At 38.2% G+C, this 18300-nt stretch overlaps 2 protein-coding genes across 3 annotated transcripts; both read right to left on the bottom strand.

The window, feature by feature from the left end:
* Positions 1-2529: 2529 nt before the first annotated feature.
* Positions 2530-11077, bottom strand: TRM82 (Transducin/WD40 repeat-like superfamily protein). 2 transcript variants are annotated; one of them, XM_010257795.3, is made up of 11 exons: positions 10449-11077; positions 9324-9488; positions 6107-6287; positions 5682-5738; positions 5521-5591; positions 5028-5106; positions 4885-4944; positions 4616-4716; positions 4366-4426; positions 3726-4128; positions 2530-3136 (listed from the first exon to the last, which is right to left on the bottom strand). In XM_010257795.3, the coding sequence occupies exons 1-10, from the start codon at positions 10580-10582 to the stop codon at positions 3739-3741; spliced, it is 1299 nt and encodes a 432-aa protein (XP_010256097.1). In that variant the 5' UTR covers positions 10583-11077; the 3' UTR covers positions 2530-3136; positions 3726-3738. The 2 variants fall into 2 exon arrangements, with proteins under 2 accessions (XP_010256097.1, XP_088751276.1); XM_088895150.1 differs by lacking the exon at positions 2530-3136 and having other exon boundaries at positions 3496-4128.
* Positions 11078-16801: 5724 nt separating this feature from the next.
* LOC104596671 (heat stress transcription factor B-2b-like) lies at positions 16802-17501 on the bottom strand. The gene is given in 2 exon segments (XM_088899593.1): positions 16802-17251; positions 17253-17501. Coding segments are annotated over 2 exon segments (699 nt in total).
* Positions 17502-18300: the final 799 nt, after the last annotated feature.

The following is an 18300-nucleotide window of genomic DNA, read 5'->3' as shown; positions in this document are numbered from 1 at the left end:
TTGGAAACCCATGGAGTTATGACTTCTGAACCCTTTAAGCTATTACCGTGCAAGCCAAGAGAAATACAGAGAGGTCGTTAGATTGCTAGAGATTCATTAAAACCAATTGAAATTCTAAATGTGAATCGTTCATTGCATTTCACATGGAGAATTAGTCTTGATTTCTGGCTAAGGCTGGTCCTTTCCAGAAGAGTAGAATAAAAAGAATGACAACAAAGGTGCCTTCAACATAAGAGCTATCAAGTGCTCTCACACGCCACAGCTCTCCTATGTCAATGGGATTCTAATGGGCCTTTCTATGAGATTTCAAACACCAATATCAGTATCATTCCATATGTTTGATGGTTACAATAATCCTCTTGATAATCCAATCCAATCTCTAATACATTTATTTATTTTCAGTGTGGTCAATCTCTTAAGCAGATTACATGGTAGCTGAAGAGGGCACTTTCATAGTGATTTTGAGTTGTGATAAAAGCAACCTCGTTGCAATTTCCATTTTGACAGATTGAATGTGGATAAACAGAAAATTGTAGCCATCGACCTTCTAGAAAGTATATCTGCAGTGAAGATTGAAGAAAGAATGAGAAAATAGGGGCTACGTTCATCCAAAAAATGTTGTCTTAGTAGATTAATCAAATTAATTTAACTCTATAGAGGATATGTCTGTCGCACGCCTCCTCAATCCTCTTCAAGGTTGAAAATATCGATATCAGAATGTGTTTATCAGTAAGGTATATGATGGAAAGATCTGGATACACATTGAAACATCAAGAAAATTCCCAAAAATCTAACAGATATATTAGTAATTCTAAATCTGATGTTAAAATAATTGTATGAAGCACAAGAAACACATTGTGATTATAACATAAAATAATTGACTTAGTTTATATTTAATTAACATTAGCAATTTTTAAGAAATTATATAGCCACTAGGTAGACGCAGAAAGTTGACTTATTTTTTGGTAAATATACAACAGGACAAATAATAAAACATAAAAATAATTGATCTTTCGGTAACCATAAAACAATTGATATGGTAATTGAAACTTAAAAGTTTCATATCAATTATTGATGTATTTCTTATGCTTCTCTACATTGATAATTTATATGAAACTCTGAATTAAGCTTTAATGCATTATTTCATGGTTGCCAAAAAATCAATTATTTTAGTTTTATTATTTGTACTTTTATATATTACCGAAAAATAAGTCAACTTTCTACCTAATGGCTATATAATTTCTTTAAAAATGTTAATGTAAATTAAACTAATTTTGGAATAAACATGTTGTTTAGTTGCAAAAATATATAATCTAAATATATCAATATATCCATTATTATTTCTGAGATACATATCATATCATATGCATCATAGTTGTTGTTGTTGTTGTTATTGTCTTGTGAATTATCCAAATTTAAAAAATCATTTTTATTAATATATTTGATAAATCATTTATAGATCAATCTTCTATTTCTTTTATACCTTTAAAACTATTTTAAAATAAATTAGCTTTATGATTTATAAATTTTTCCATTTTGGGGGTATTCCATATTGACCTGTATCCATATGTATTGACAGGTTGGATGCGATGCAATGCAGACGATGCCAACTGGGACAGGCAGAATGAATGCACAGCAACACCATTTTCACCCTTGCCACGTGCCGTTCTCTATGGAAATGGATATAATATGCCCGTTTTGTGTTCATATTTTAGATCTTGTTTTTAGTCCTCAAAGGCTAAAGCTGGACTATATATATTTCCAACTTTCCATGTTAAAAAGGGGTGGAAACGATATCTTGTCTGTAGAAAAGCTAAAATTATAGATGAAGTTTTAGAGGTTGAATTTTTTTCCCACCCTTATTGCATTGAAATGAAAATTTGCAGCAAATGGAGCCATAGTGTAAAAAATAATTTGCAGAAGTATAGTCTAACAGGCAAAATCTCAAGGCATCATTCTTCATTCCAATATCATCAGGTTCTTCAAAAATGCTAATGCACTTATTATGGTTATTGGACCATGAACTGCATTTTGGTTTTCTAAAAGATTCTCGACTTCATGAAGATAAATAGTAGTGATATAGTAAGGGAAGAATACTCCAAATTTCCCTTGTAAACTGGTGAAACTTCCCATGTTTTTTCAGAAAATAGGCTTGGATATCTGACCAGAGAATCTCATATAAATGGTGTGTAAGTGACCGAAGATGACTCTATAAGAGTCTAAAAGCACCAATTATCACGGTATGGACTAACACGAATAAGCTTCAAAGTTTTGAAGATAAATTTCATCTTCATAGAAAACTGTTTTTTTTTTTCTTTAAAGAAATCATAATCTGCTCTCCTTTTGTGGTTTGTATGCATGTTTAGTATTGATATGCTTCGTATGATAAACATTGGTTGTGCTTGGTTTTATTGTCGTTTTCTCACAAAATAGCGCCAAGCCACATCAGATTTTTGAAAAAATGACAAAAAAAAAAAAAAAAAACAGTATATGCTGTATGCTGTTTGGTTAGCCGTTTTCTCAAAGAATTAAAAAAAAAAATTGCCATTTTCTAAAAAATCAGCCTATCTGAGAAATCGTCATTTTTGAGTTTTGACCTTCTTTCTCAAGACATTTTCAAGTTTGATGGCTGATGTGGCTCTGATGTGTGAACCAAACAACAACATGCATTGAGCGTGAATCCTGTGGACCCTTCGCTGCACAGGAAGCGTGCATCTGCCAATGAAAAATGAAGACGTCATCTTAGTAAGTTAACAGGAGTTTAACGGGGCTGCTCGGTTAATAATGGTCCAACTGGTTGACCAGCCACTAAAAGACAAAAAAAAAAACAATAAAACTCAATAATACTTTCCTCTCTCATTCGAACTCCCCTCCCACTCTCTCTCAAATCTCAATATACTGTAACTAGACCACCGGCCACAACAACAATTGAAGTTGAGCGTGAGGCATCAATCGACGACCAGAGACTGACGATAAATTCTTCTTCTTCTCTTTCTCATCCACCTTCTTCTTCTTCCCCTTTTCTTATTCTTTTTCTCATTTTTATCGACAACAATCCTCTGAAATCTTAAGGCCGTATCCCAGAACCCCAACACCCTGTCTGATCCGGCGGTAAGGAATCAACCGCTACCAGTTTCTGTTGGAGTAAAGTAAGCAATGCATGAACATTGAAATTTTACACTAGCCATGCAATGTAATGCATGAAAAAAAATCATTGTTCTCATTTTAATTTTACACTAGCAATGCAATGCATGAACATTGAAATTTTTCTAAATAAAATTTGCTGGTACCCCCACCCCCCCCAAAAAAAAATAAAAAAATAAAAAAAAAACTTCAGACCTATTATGAGAACAGAGAAGAGGGGAGGGGTATTAATATATCAAAAAATCACAAAAAGATAAGCTAAAAGACAGTTCTCAGACCAACTGAAAAAGGGAGGGGGGGGATTCCAATAAATGCCAAATCTAACAAGGGTCATTCTACATGCATACAAAGTTACAAACTACAAAGGCTTCCCTTCTTCCCTCTTTCCTTAAATATTGATATTACAAATAAAATTAAAAGGGGAGTGGTTTGAAAAATCCTGCCTATGAAAACAGCTTATAAAGAAATGTTGCTCTAAAAAAAAAAATTCTTTAAATATTGATATTACAAACAAAACTAAAAATGGAGTGGTTTGAAAAATTCTGCCACTAAAAAGGTTTAAAAGGAAATGATGTCCTTACCATATAAAACCTACTAACAACTTTTCAGCTTTCTATCATTTCTGCTCCTCTTTCTTAACTCACGCTTCTCTACAGAATACGGCCTTTTAATTAACAAATTATGCATTGCTGTCTTCACTGCTTCAGCCGCTTCTTCCAACACCTTTTCTTCTTCCACAATGGACAGACTCCCCTGTAATTTTTCAAGTAACTTTTCTCCCCCTGGAACATCAGTATCTTTCAACAAAATTGGTCCACATTTGCTAGTGTTTAGATTATCCTTCTGCAAACCAGAGAAAACCCTCACACGGGCCAATGATGGAAATTTGGTGCCAGGTATACTGGAGACACCAGTGACCATCCACAAGTGATCTGCAGAGCTCATCCCTAGACTTGTAGGGATGGAAATATCCATTGAAACCACCTGCAAAAATTACATCCATTGTGAAATAAAAAATATACAGGGTGACTCTTCCAGTAAAACAAGATATAGTTTCACAGTCAAATGCTTGGGAGGTGTCACTATGAGTAAGATCAAATTGAAAACATAGCTGACAACATAAATCAGGTTTCATAGCTTTTGTTATTTCAGTAGTTATCCACAATGCTATATTTTTCCCTCAGAACATTTATCCATGTTTGTGGAAATTGACATACTTACCTTGACAACAGAAAGTCTTCCCATAGAAAGGTCACAGCTCAGAAGCATTACTCCATGCAAGCTAAATTTGAAAAACACCGTTAGAAGTACTGAGGAAATGATTCTATTTTTTGATCAGTAATCAAAAGTATTTCATCAAAACCAAATATAAACAAGAAATATGCAAACGGCGTCTCAACACCTGAGCCGATGTATCCATTGAAAACCCCTTTGCAAGGTAAGATATGTACAAAAATGCTAAGGAACTTGCCTCTGTATGGCCACTGCAACTAATGAACCATCAGAAGAGGCACAAATATCAGTGACAGCAGGCTGGCAGACTTCTTCTCTATCAGATTCTACAAGTCCTGCCTTTGAAAAGCAAGTAAAGCAAATATGTCATTATCAGGTGATTAGAGAAGGCTGAAAATAAAAAGAGTATTAATTTCCATATCTCAAACATTTTGTGTTATTCATTTCCTTCTACCATGGGTTATTTAGATGAAGAATAACAACTCACTAACAGAATAAATGAGTTACCTCTGCCCCAACTTCACAGGTATCAAGAAGGGATCCAGAAGTAAAATCCCACAAGCGGACCTGCAATAGTAAAGTAGACCAGTAGTTACACTAGGTTTCCTATAAATAGCATAAAGATTTGGACTGCCAAATTATGAACTTACAGTTGAATCACCACTGCCAGAGAGAAGAAACCCATTTGGATAATCTGAAGAACAAACAAAGGCGAGGCAGGATACAAACCTGCCAATACATACATGAATATGGCTGTAAATCAGTCTCCCCTAAACACCCCTCCAAGCAAGAGAAAGAGGCTTCCCTCACTCCCTAGTCTCATTGGTATTCAGATAAGATGGATACTAACAAATCTAAATATAATTGTCGATGGTATTCTTCCGGGCCTCTCCTTTGTCTCTTTAGAAACTTCAGTTTCTACCACCTCACTCCACATCAATGGTGCATCTATTGTTTTTTTTTTTCTTTTCACATGCCATCACAATTTACTTTCCCTCTAGTGTTGCCAGTTGGTTTTATCCTCTAATGTTGAACTTTTTTTATTTCTTGTTTTTTTTCCTTTTCTTGGGTAGGGAGATAAATATACCAAGAAATAAATGACCATCAGAAGAGACAAAATTGAAAATGCATATAGAAATTTACTCTGTATGACCCAGGCAAAAACTTTGTATCTCATGAGCTCCATTTAGAGGTTTCTTAGGGAACAATGTAACCTGCCAAAAGAAGAACAATAAGTGTAAAGGACACAGTGAAACTATACAGGGAGATGAATATACCATTGGAGAACCAGGAAATTGAATTACTCGAATTTTAAAATCCCGATCAGCACTAACAATGAATTGCCCATCAGGAGAAAATTCCTGCACATGAAATGGAAAGTGAAAATAAATAACAATGATATTTAGGGCGGTAATTTAATCTAAAAAAGCAATCATTAAAAGAACCACATAACATGAGAAACTGAAAAACTTGCTTTCACTTTCTCATCTCCTTTCAGCTTAAAGTGAAAAGAAACAGATTCTCTTTCCCATCTATTAACTCAATGAGTTCTGAGTTCTAACCATAGTCATCAAAACATAACTAGCCTATTAAATCCATCAAAAAGCCTACTTGATACTCATTATGTAAAAATCAATTGCTTCATTTACCAATCAAATAAAAGCCAATTGCTTCATCTAAAAGAAAAATAAAAGATTAGGAATGGGCAAAATATAGTAAAGTTCCATACCAGAGAAGTTATGATACTACAATAATGAGCAAGGATCGGTGCTCCCTTTGTATTGATAGAAGACTGATTTTCACTGTTATCATCTAGACCCACAACCCAAACTACACCAAATTTGTCAGCAAAACAAACAAAAAGACCATCATGACTTATAGCAACTGCACTCACACGCTTTTCAGAGCACCTGCATCATTTTGGCAACCAAAACCATATAAATAAGAATAATGATGAAAAAAAATCTCTTCATACAAAAAACAACAAAAATAACAAGCAAAACAAGTAAAAGTTGTAAACTTTGATATGTAAAAGCGATAGAGATTATGAGTGAAACTTGAGTCAGACCTAACCTTGAGCTAGACTGTCTGAACCATTTCAAACAGGTCACACTTGAGTCAGGAAACTCAAATGCGAGGGGCTTGCATTGATGAGCTAGGCAAGAAGATCCAACTTTAGCCCAAAATGCACAATTTATTAATGCATGTTATATGTAAATGTGCATAACTATATTCAATTTACAGGACATACAAACAATGGAGCATCACAAATGTGATTAGAATCCTATTATATTCACATTGACCTATTTTTAACAGATAAGCTCTTACAAGCTAACCTGACCAAGACTGACACAACCTGAGTCAGTCTAGCTTAAGTATGTTAAATTCAAACCCAATAATGAGTGCGCTCAGGTTACACATTGACTTTTAGACTGGGACTGGGTTGGTCCTCAACCCAACCCAATCCTACCTACTCAAGTGGCATTAGTGTTTTAAAAGCACAAGGCACAAAAAAAGCGCAAGGGGCAATTTGCGCCTGAGGCACAAGGCAAGGTGTGTGACTTTTTGAAGCAAGGCACAAAAATGACAAAAAATTCAAAAAATGCAAAAAAATAAAAATACTAATCATAATATAAATAAAATTAAACATATAAAACATTTTCAAGAATGTAAAACCCACAATTTATTTTTTTTCCTCAATTGCATTAGTTAAAATAGCTAGTGTGACATAAAGCATCTTGCATTCTTGATTCTACAAGCCACCTCTGTACCAAGCCACTCGAGGCAAGCCCAAACAAATCCATGTTAGGGTCTTAAATTCTTAATCTTTATACAAAAATAAATGATTTTATAAGGTTAATTGTCTTTTAAGAAGATATTTTACTATGATGAATGAATGAACAACATTAGCAAATATGGGATTCTTAGAGCTTCGGTGTGTGAGCAAAGTGAGCGAAATGCATAAAAAAATTAAAAAAAGGCACAAGCCTGGGATGAAGCGCAAGGCGCATCGAGTGCACACCTATGCACACTAGACGCATGCCTTTTGAAAGTGTTGCGCCTAGGACCTAGGATCGCCTGAGTGCCTAGGCGCGCCTTCTAAATCACTAGTGGCATGATGGCATCACTAGTGGCATGATGGCATCAAAAGTGCAAAGAAAAATAAAATCAGCGCTGCCTGATAAAATAACTGTGTGAGTTACGGACATAGTTGTCAAGGCGGCGCCTAGGCAACAAGGCGCCCTTTGAGGTTCGCTTTGCCTAATCGCCAAGCAGTTTTGTACTACGTATTATAAAATACTTTTTATTCTTTATTTTTTGACATTATAATTATAAAATAGGCACTATTAAACTAAAATATTCATTTTGTGTGTTTATATACTAATTCCTTTTTATTATTTTCTTATTTGTTAGGGTTTAATCAATACAAACATTGGTAAATGCTGTATTGAACCCTCAAAAACTTTAAAATCTGAACCAATAAGTAAGGAAGAACTTAAAATTTTGTCTAATCAACACATTTTCTACTACTACTTTTTTTTTCTTCTTTTCCTATAACAAAAATAAGGGTTCAACCCTTATATTTTTTGAACGTTCTTTTCCTTCTTTTTCTTCTTCTCATTAATATGTTGATTTTCTATACTTTAACATGAACTCTATACCATAGTTGTCAAGGCGACTAGGCAATTTTTAGAAGTTGCCTCGCCCAACGCCTAGGTGTTTTTGTATTAGGCGCTCACACATATATATGCTATACTATTTTTTTGAATGTGCATATGTATTATATCATTTTTATTGGTTTGTTTTATCTTATTACAATACACCCTGTTGTATATTATCTTTTTTTTATTAAAGTAATTCTCTTTTACTTTAATAAAAGAAAAGAGAAAACGAGAGTGAGAAGAGAAAACGATGACGAGAAGACCTCCTGGTACGTTCTTCTTCTTCTTCTTTTGGGATGAAACAGGGGCTCCGCCTCCTTCTTTTGGGATGAAACAGGGGCTCTGCCTCCTTCTTCTTCTTAACAATCCTCCTCCATTTTTTTTAGCCTGGAACAGGGTCTCCACCCCCTTAAACACAGTCCACATCGTCCTCTTGGACAACTTATGTTGTGAACAAAACAGGGGCTCCGCCCCCTTATTTTTCACTCTTTTCTTATCTGCAATCCCCCATTTTTTTTGGCCTGGATGCTAGCTATGGCATTTTGGGTTTTATTCGAAGATTTTATTGCTAATAGCTAGCATACAGGTATGTTTGTTAGTATAAAAAACCAATAACATAGCTTAAGAGGAGTAGGGATATATATTTTATACTTTCAAATTCCATCGCCTAGTCACCTAGGCGATTGAGAGCCCTGTGGTCGCCTAGGCGCCTAGGCAACTATGCTCTATACTTTTCTTACGAAAGTTATGAATAATTATTAAGGAAATATGGTTATGGTACCTAGGGAACTACCCTAGGATCTACGTTTTCTACATAAAAAAGTCCATCGCCTAGGCAACTAGGCGACTGGGCACCCCCTTGTCGCCTAGCCTCGCCTTGGCACCTTGAAAACTATGGTTATGGACATCCCCCACAGTTCTTACTCTTCCTCTTCTAGCTATTAAATCCAAACCACCCCCAAGCAGCATCCAGAAATCAGGCCCAACATTCGGTGAATATCACCTGTTAGAGATCAATAAAATAATGTCTGATGGAATGGTCACATATTTTAAAGATTATTTTTCCCCCACATGTTATCTAGTCAGTAGTCACTAAACAGATGGCAACAGAATCAAAGTTTAAGGTCATCTGATCAGACAAATCAATAATGGCATTCTTGCAAGTGAGAAGACTTCAATTCTTGTCCTAAGACTCCAAATTTGAATCATGAGTATGGATGGACCCTTGAAGACTATCAATATGTCTCTCAGCATAAACAATAAAACAAACACAGATAGACTTACACTGTACGTATGCAATGCCAGGAATCAGTAGTCCAAATCTTGACAAGCTTGTCATCACCAGCAGATGCAAAGAGCCTTCCTTTTGCACCAAACCGAATTGCTTTTATGGAATCAGTATGAAAAGACCTTCCAGAATCATCCACCAATGAAACTGAGCAATCTCCACTGCAAAGAAAGGAACGAATCAGCAAGCCTTTTTTATTTCAGAATAATGTTCTAACTTTCAGAAGTGTAGAATGTGATTTGAAAGAGCAATCAATGTAGTCGTCCATGTAACCTAGAATCTTTTTTTTTTTTTTTTTTGAGAAAAATAACAATGAACATCTTACCCTCAATTTAACTCCATGATTCCCAACAACATAATTTTAACAGATATAGAAAGTTGACAAGTCTACTGACCTAGAAATTGCACTTTACTAAATTTAGCTATTATAAAGTGTTTGATGTAGTCACTAAGGCTCAGTTTGGAAGGAGTATAAATACAAATATGTACAGTGCAAATACATACAAAATACAAGGTTTTGCACTCTACAAATTTGCATTTGTACTCCTTCCAAACTGAGCCTAATTTTCTGTATCAAAGTTAAATTCCACTTAGGTAACCAAAACTTTAATTCTTTTCCCAATCCATTGAAGATTTAAAAAAAAATAGTCCGCTAATGTGGTGTTTGGTTAAAGAGGCAGTAATAGGCCTAAATGAAATCAAAATTTTCAAAGTTAACTATACTCCATTTATTTGACATAACAAATGGAGGTCAATCATTTCAGGCCCAAATGTTCATCTGTGATCCAAAGTTCACATTACCACCATTAAATACAGGAACGCATCAATCATTTCAAATGTTGGGGTGAAGTGTAGTTTAGGAACAATCTTAATGCTGATTGAAAGACTTGATTTGCTTGGGCTCTTTTCCCCTCTCATGAAGAGCTACTTGTTCATGATTAATTTTCAGGATATCATACCGTTTTAGAGTTATTAGTGTTGTCATGAGGCATCAAATATAAGATTTAAGCATTTTTTTATACAAATCGTCATTTTGCACACATACACACACATATGGATAGAGAAGGGGGTGGAAGGAAGAGAGAGAGAGAGAGAGAGAGAGAGGGAGAGGGAGAACTTACTGCAAATCAAAGACACGAAGCTCCGAGCCGACAGCAACAGCCACAGATTTCTCTGTCGGATGAACTGCAATTAGGGCTGGAGCAACCTCAGTTTCTTTATTGTTTTCTGTCTCTTCGACGAAAGATTCTTCCATTCTCCTCGGACAGCAATTCTTTGCCTGTGCTTTGGTGGTCCGCTGCTCTCTTCTTCCGTTAGGGTTTTAGGGTTTAGTAGATCGAGTGCTTGTTCCAACTTCCAACCATCAGGTTTCGAAATGTGGAAGTTGATCGGCTATGGGCCTGTTGGATTGGTTGGGTTGGATTTTCGGTTTTCACTCAATCGAGTTTTACGCTAGCGATTGGGAAGTTGGAAGTTGGAACAAAGGCCATTTCCTGCCAATTGGAAATCCAGGACTTCCGGATCCGGAGATTCCGCACGCAATCTTCTAAATCTTCTAAGGCTGTGTTTGGCTTGACAAAAAAATACAACGAACAGAACTTCTCTACATTGGTGGAACTTGGGGCTGTTAATGCAGACCCAAAACTTATTTTACTCTTTACAGTTTATAAAACTCATGGTTATAAGTAGGAGTTTTAATGTTAAAGCACATCAGGTTGCACAATGGAGCAAACATATTATGCAAATCATTATCCTCCAGATACAGTAGATGTAAAGAATTATTATTTTGTTCTCTTAGCTAATATTAGAACTGTTCATGGGCCGAGTGGCCCGACGGGCCGGCCCGCGGACGGGTTTGAACACACAAATGGGCCCGTGGCTTAACCTCAGGTCAAAAAGCCCGGCCCGTAATAAATTCGAGCCGGGCTCGGGATTTACCGAAATAGCCTGGCCCAACCTATAATTAAAGCTAAAAACCCAGTCGAATACCCCTCTTTCTTTCACCTCTTTTTCTAGCCAAACCTTTCTTCTCCACATCCTCCACAGTTCTCAGTCCTCACACTCTCAAGCAGCCACAAAACCGGCGAAGCGGCGAATGTTCACCGGCACAACAACTCCGACGGTGAGTCCTCTCTCTCTCTCTCTCTCTCTCTCTCTCTTTCTCTCTCTCGTTCCTCTTCTCTTTCAAATCTCAGACACCAGCGACGGTGGTGAGTTCTCTCTCTCTCTTGCTCAGACGTGAACTGATCACTGTTAAAATCGTAGGTCATAGCTCAGTCACCGCGAACTCAGCTCCAGCGAATACAATCACCGGCGGTGAGTCCACGGGCTCGGGCCTAACAAATTTCCATTAATGAAGTGTAAAAGCCCGGCCTGGCCTGGCCCATGAATAGGTCTAGCTAATATACTATTTTTATCTAAGTCTAAGTAGTACTTCTCCTCCAAGTTGACATCTGCACCTCACTGAGCGCGCCCCTAAAATGCCCCACATGCGTGCATTGGGTACATCTCTTGTACTTGTCATTGCGATCCTCCCAATACATAATTGGATGTGTTGTGGGGCGTTTTTGGGCACACTCAGTGAGGTGCAGATGTGAATTCTCCTCCTCCTACATGTGCATGGGTAAGATTGTGTTGTTTGTTTCCAATACATGTTGTTGCTATTAGCGAAAATTCCAAATTAGTACCCTCTACTTTGGGCCTAGTGTCACTTTGGTCCCCAAACTTTAACAAACGACAATTTAGTACCCGATCTTTCAAAATGTGTCAATCTAGCATCTACCATTAATCAGCCGTTAAGTAGCATTTGAAAAGACACAAATACCCTTTGAGTGTCATCTAATTTTCTTTATCAACCATCCAAACTTTGATAATGAATGAGCGATCTCAAATCCCTACTTCTTCTATTAAAGAAAGTTGGGATCACATCTTAGTGAAAAAATGCAAAAAATTCGGGTACCCGATCAGTCCCTCCCAAAACCTCATTTAAGTGAGAGCGGCACTGGATAAAGGGTAATGGCCTTCTTTTTAACCCTACAAATTCACAACGTTCTTGAAATGTGAAATTGTAGATAGCATCACAAAAGAAAAATAATTGCGAGGAGCTTTTGAAGCATTGTCGAGTGTATTACTTGTTTTTGTGATGCTTCTGCATGTGTTATTGCACATTTCATATACATTTTTTTTTTGGTATTGAGTGCCATGCACCATTAATAACTTCCCCCTTCACCCCTTTTTCCCAAAGTGTAGGTTGTGGGATTCGATTCTGTGTTAACGCTGGAACAAACCAGCTAACACACAAACGGCCAGCCCTTGGTTGGTTATCGGTCTATGTTTAATTGATGGGAAGTGATGATGGATAAAAATCACGATCCCTGCTGGCAGAGATGACTTGGAGCTTGGTTTCCAATCAAGGTGGCATTTGGTAAATAAAGTTTGGCAGTCTATGTTTACCCCTCTTCCTAGCAGAAGAGTAATGACCATGACCATCTCCAATCACTTGGGCTCAATTTGAAAGGAGTACAAATATAAATATGTACAATGTAAATACATACAAAATAATATAAAATACAAGGTTTTACGCTCTACAAATTTGCATTTTTACTCCTTTCAAATTGAGCCTTAGGAATCATATGGGGCTTCTTTGCTTCTCTAAAATTCCCAATGGTTTTGTCTTCAATCCATCTTCAACAATGTGTCTCCTCTGATTATCAAAAACAAACATAATTTTACTTCAATCCTTTGAATCCAGATCAAAAGTAGAATCAGAATAGTCATCCCACTATTCAACAATCGAACACTTATCAAACGCCCATTTCTGTCACTCCTAGAACATGATCGGATGATCCCAGTAATAACCCAACCTCTTATTTCTATTCTAATCCACACCGTCAACTATGATTCCTCTTCATCCACTCCTCTTAGAATCTCCTCTTTATTCAAAACCTTAGACTGATCATCACTCTCTTCTTCTACAACATCCAGCTCATCAATCTGATCATCATTTCCGTTACTGAAACCATTGTCGTCTACATCTAATAATGGATTGGCAACGAGTTCATCAAGTTCATTGGAGGAATCTTGTGAGAAATCTAGATTTAGAACAGAAAAATCTCCTACCCTAATCTTGAAGAGGAGAATGGGTATACCTGGGACCGTCGATCAAAACTGAGTCGACTATAGAGAAGTGAGATCGAGAAAAGGAGCACAAGGATGATGGTGCAAAGATGAGCACCGTAACAGGGTGTAAGGTTATTAACATTTTCCGGTTATGGAAGGGTGGAGGAAGATGATGACCAATTTTGGATTTTGTTAAATGGGAAAATTCCTGATCAGTACATTTTATTTTAGGGTTTTGTTAAATGGGTTTTGTTCCATTCATTGTCTTCTACCTTAAAACTGAACCAATTGCTGTTACAATTTCCTACTCCAGTATCCCTATTAAAAATCTGATAGCGACAACAACATTATTAACTTCAATTCAATGCAGCCTTTGAATTTCGCACAACTAGGTACAATCCAATCTTTGAAACAAACAATATTCAGCAGCTGCCAATAGCATGGGAATGAGATAACGTTGTTTTGAGAAGAAATAAATAAATCCCACAAACTCAAATATTCAACAGTTGCCGATTGCCATGGCCATTATCGGTGTTTATCAGACAAAACACACTTTGGCTTCTTCTCCGTTTGCTATTCTGTTAGTGCATAACACCATTCTCTTGATTCATCAGACAGAAAGCACTTGGGACAGATGCTTCAAATGAGGAGCGGCAACAGCTGGCAGTTGCCATCCAGGCTGTGCCAGTGATCCAAGCTTCCGAGAATGTTGATGTTGTAGGGAAATCGAATTCTAATTGTCAAATATTTGAGTTTGTTGGGTTTATCTATTTATTTATTTGTCTCGAAACAACGTTATCTCGTTCCCATGCTATTGGCGACTACTGAACAGAGGCTGGCAGGGTTGCAAGTTAGGCCGGAACCTTAAGTTCTAAACCTTCAACCCTAACCGACCTTCAAAGGCCACATCAAAGTCAATAATGATATCATCGCTACCGATTTTTTAGTTAATTAGGTCACGCCCTTTTCTTTCCTTTCAATTTTGATTTTGATTATATGATTTTTGATTTCTGAGATTTAGTAGAAATTATGTAACTTAAAGAACAATTTGGGTCATGACTCCAATGCCATTTTCTGCAATAATGCGAAGATAAATATGGAATTTGGGTTACCTTATTTGTACATTGGTTTTAGTTCTGGATGTGAAGTTTCTTCTTCACTGACAAGCTTCTATGTTTTGGGGTATTATGCCTTCTTTCGTTCTCGATTCTTCAGTTATCACAGTTTGATTCTTCAACGTTGAGGAGAGAATGCCTGGATTCCCGTCAACGCCTTCATCTCGACATGATTCAAATTTGTCCTTGACAATGCTTCGTACGATCCAAGACTTCTCATCCCGACACTCTTAACCACCGCAGCTAGACCTGTTCATGGGCCGGGTAGCCCGACGGCCTGGCCCGGCCCGGCCCGCACCCCGGCCAGGCTTGGTCATATAATTAGGCCCGCGGGCCTGACCTCGGACTTAACACAGTAAGCCCGACTGTGTTTCGGGCCGGGCTCGGGATTTGTCAAAAAAGCCCGGCCCGACCCAATTCAGTATTATATATTTTATAAAATATATAAATAATATAATATTTATTAAAATATATATTTATAATTTAATATATATATATTTTATTCTTTTCTTTATAATTTCAATCTATCTCTCTCTTTATTCAGCTGCTTCAACATTAATAATAATAATAATATAGGTTAAATTTCGGGCCCGGGCCCAAGCTCGGGTTTCGGGCTTTTTATGAGGGTCGGGCTCGGGCCCAAATTGTAGGCCCGATGGTCGGGCCGGGCTCAGGCTCAGGCCTTAAAAAAATTTGTTAATACACAGTAAAAGCCCGGCCCGGCCCAGCCCATGAACAGGTCTAACCGCAGCATAGACAAGACAATCCCTAAAATACAAGGTAGTCATAAGGAATTTTCCCCTTTAAAATTTATAGAAAGACATAGTCGGGAGTGAGATTTCGTCCTCTACCTCCAAACACGTTTGGAGGGTAGTTCAATCACTGAATTATTTCGAGGGTTTTCAATGTTCAAAGGGATGCTTCAGTGGCAGAACCAAACGACCTCCATCCGCTGAAAAAGCAACATTTTCGGTGTTTAGAAGTCCATTCATTGTTACGGAATGCCACCTAAGTAGCTGATCTACAGAAAGACGATATTAGAGAGCCTAGGTGGATGTCCCGGGCAAGGGTCTCCAACGCTTAAGTTAATATAGGCCGAGCTCTTCAAGGTGACGAGCAAGTATGCAAATAGGAATCAAAGTGAATAAGTGTCTGACATATATATGTGCATATATGTGAGTATAACCTTATATAGACCCGTTAAGATGTGTCTGACATATTCGGGCTGCTGATGTCTATTCGTCCGTTGCTTCCGGGATACAAGTAGAGCGTCTCGCGGGTGTCCTTATCTACTCCCCCGCGAGGTGGGGTAAGTAAACTTATGGTTGCTAGGTAGGCATCGTGTTTGCGTATGCATGCAATGTAGGCTGCAAACATATCGAGCTCCCTTGGGTCACAGGCTACCCAGGTCGGGAGCATGGTGTAGTCAAGTCAAATGTGTGCTCCGAACCTGAGGCGCCCTTAAGGAGGTTAAAGTTCAGTTAGGCTCCATAAACCCAACTGTCGAAGTGCATTCAAGCAAGGTCCTACCACATGTGTCGCCAAGGTGCTATAAAGCATTTTCGTAACCACATAACGAAATATAACTGGAGGGGAAAATTGACCCTCATCAAAAAGTAAGAGAGAAACACTTTCCCTCAACTTTATGTTTTTTTTGTTACTTTCTATCAAACCAACCACAGTCTCAAGGAAACCTTGTCCGAGATCAAAAAGTAAGAGAGAAACACTTTCCCTCAACTTTATGTTTTTTTGTTACTTTCTATCAAACCAACCACAATCTCAAGTGAACCTTGTCCAAGGGCCGAGGCATGTATTGTTGCTTTAACTTAAATACTATTAGAATTTGTCATGGACTAGGAACTTTGCATGCATTGGGAACTCCTCTCATGCATGCATGTATCTTGGATGTTTCTTATCCTCCCATGCATGTATCTTGTATGGATAAGCATGTATCTAGGCGCAAATTCTGGTAGTTCTCTAGGCATCTTTAGCTAGTTATGATTAGTAGGTTAGGTTATTGAGTCTCCTAGTCCTAAATTTCAGGCGTAGATTGTATGTATATATATATATATATATATATATATATATATATATGGTTGTGCCTTGCATAATAAGACAAAATTCTCCACAAAAGTTTTCTCCTGGTATCAAAGCATGGATTACTGTTCGTTGGGCGACCGACGGTTTTCAGCTACAAATCTTGTTCCGACCACAGCCTATTTCCTTTTTGTGCTGACTTCCTACTCCTTCGTCTTCACTCGACTCTGGCCCACACCGGTATCAGCATCGTTTTCCTCTCCAAACCACTTCACTAGCAATAGATTCAGCGGAGACGATGGCTTTTCTGCTAGGAAGCTAGCGTTTTCTTCCTGGCTATTCGCATACTTGGTCATCAAAGCAAGGATACTGTTGCAAAGGTTCTTCATCTGTGTTAATTCGTGCATTAGATGCATATTCTCTTTCCTAAGCCGTTCGTTCTCATCGAGAAGCTCTGCCGTGTTGCTACAACTTGTCGTTCTACACACTGTAGCGGCAACGACCGATGGGGATGAAGTCGAGGATACCACTTGGTCATCACCGGAATCCGTCGGAGACCCTGTCCGAACGGCCGGAGCCGTGGCTGTCGTAACAGTAGATACAACTGCAGTTGGTGATATTTTCTAGCGATGAATGTCGCAGAGAAGTTTTTTTTTCTTCTCTACGGAAGTAGTCATTTGCGAATTCCCACCGATCGGGAACAATCTTTCGGAAGCCATATGTGTTAAGTTGTCGAGCGAAGCTTGAAAAATTGTTGTGCTTGAAATATTTGGGAAGCAGATCTCTGGCGAACTCGGCCAGTCTCCGGAATGTGGAATCGTCCTCGTTCCACGAAACCACGTCGTCTATCGAAGGATCATCCACAAGCTGTCGCTCGAACTCCCGCTGCCATCGATCGTCCATCTACGTGTTTCTTGCAATAATCAAGCAGCTCGGACGAATCTTGCTGATCGGTTACCATGGTTGCCAACAACGAAAGGAACGGTGAGAGCTCAAGTAAGTCTGAATGGTGGGGAGACAGACCCCGCGATACGTCGACCGGGCGTGGAGTAGGTCGAGGAAAAGGGGGTGGACCCTCTGGCGGACGTGACTGAGGTTCAGCAAAAACTTATGCTGCTCAATCATCGGCAGGGCGTGAGGTGGCTGCTAATGCAACCGTAACTGACGGAGACAAGACCGGACTAAACGGGCTTAATGACGAGCAGTGGCAGACTCTCGTAAGCATGCTTGATGCTTACAAAACCAAGACTAATGAAAAACTCTCTGGTAAGAAAAATTCTACTAATTGGATAATTGATTGCGGGGCGTTGCACCATATGACTGGAGAAATTGACTTATTGATGGATGCACGGAATATTACACCGTGTCTGATGGGACTTCCCAATGGGAAGCAAACCACTGTAGTGAAAGAAGGGACTTTACATTTGGGTGGAAATATTTATCTACATATTGTGCTTTTTGTACCAAGAATGAACTGCACCCTTATTTCCATAGCAAAATTATTGCAAGAGCTAAATTGTACTGTCACTTTTACTGACAAGCTATGCGTGATACAGGACCAAACCTCGAGGATTCTGATCGAAGTGGGTGAGTAGTGTGATGGGGTCTATCATTTTAGAGGAGCAGCACCGGTTCAGGCGAATAGAACAAGAGGTATGGATGAATGGGAGTTATGGCATCGCAGATTAGGGCATCCGTCTAA

Source organism: Nelumbo nucifera, chromosome 1 (genome assembly GCF_055504915.1).
Source record: "Nelumbo nucifera cultivar China Antique chromosome 1, China Antique-T2T, whole genome shotgun sequence".
NCBI lineage: Eukaryota > Viridiplantae > Streptophyta > Magnoliopsida > Proteales > Nelumbonaceae > Nelumbo > Nelumbo nucifera.
The sequence above is the reverse complement of the archived record's forward strand: the minus strand, read 5'-3'. Positions and strand labels throughout refer to the sequence as shown.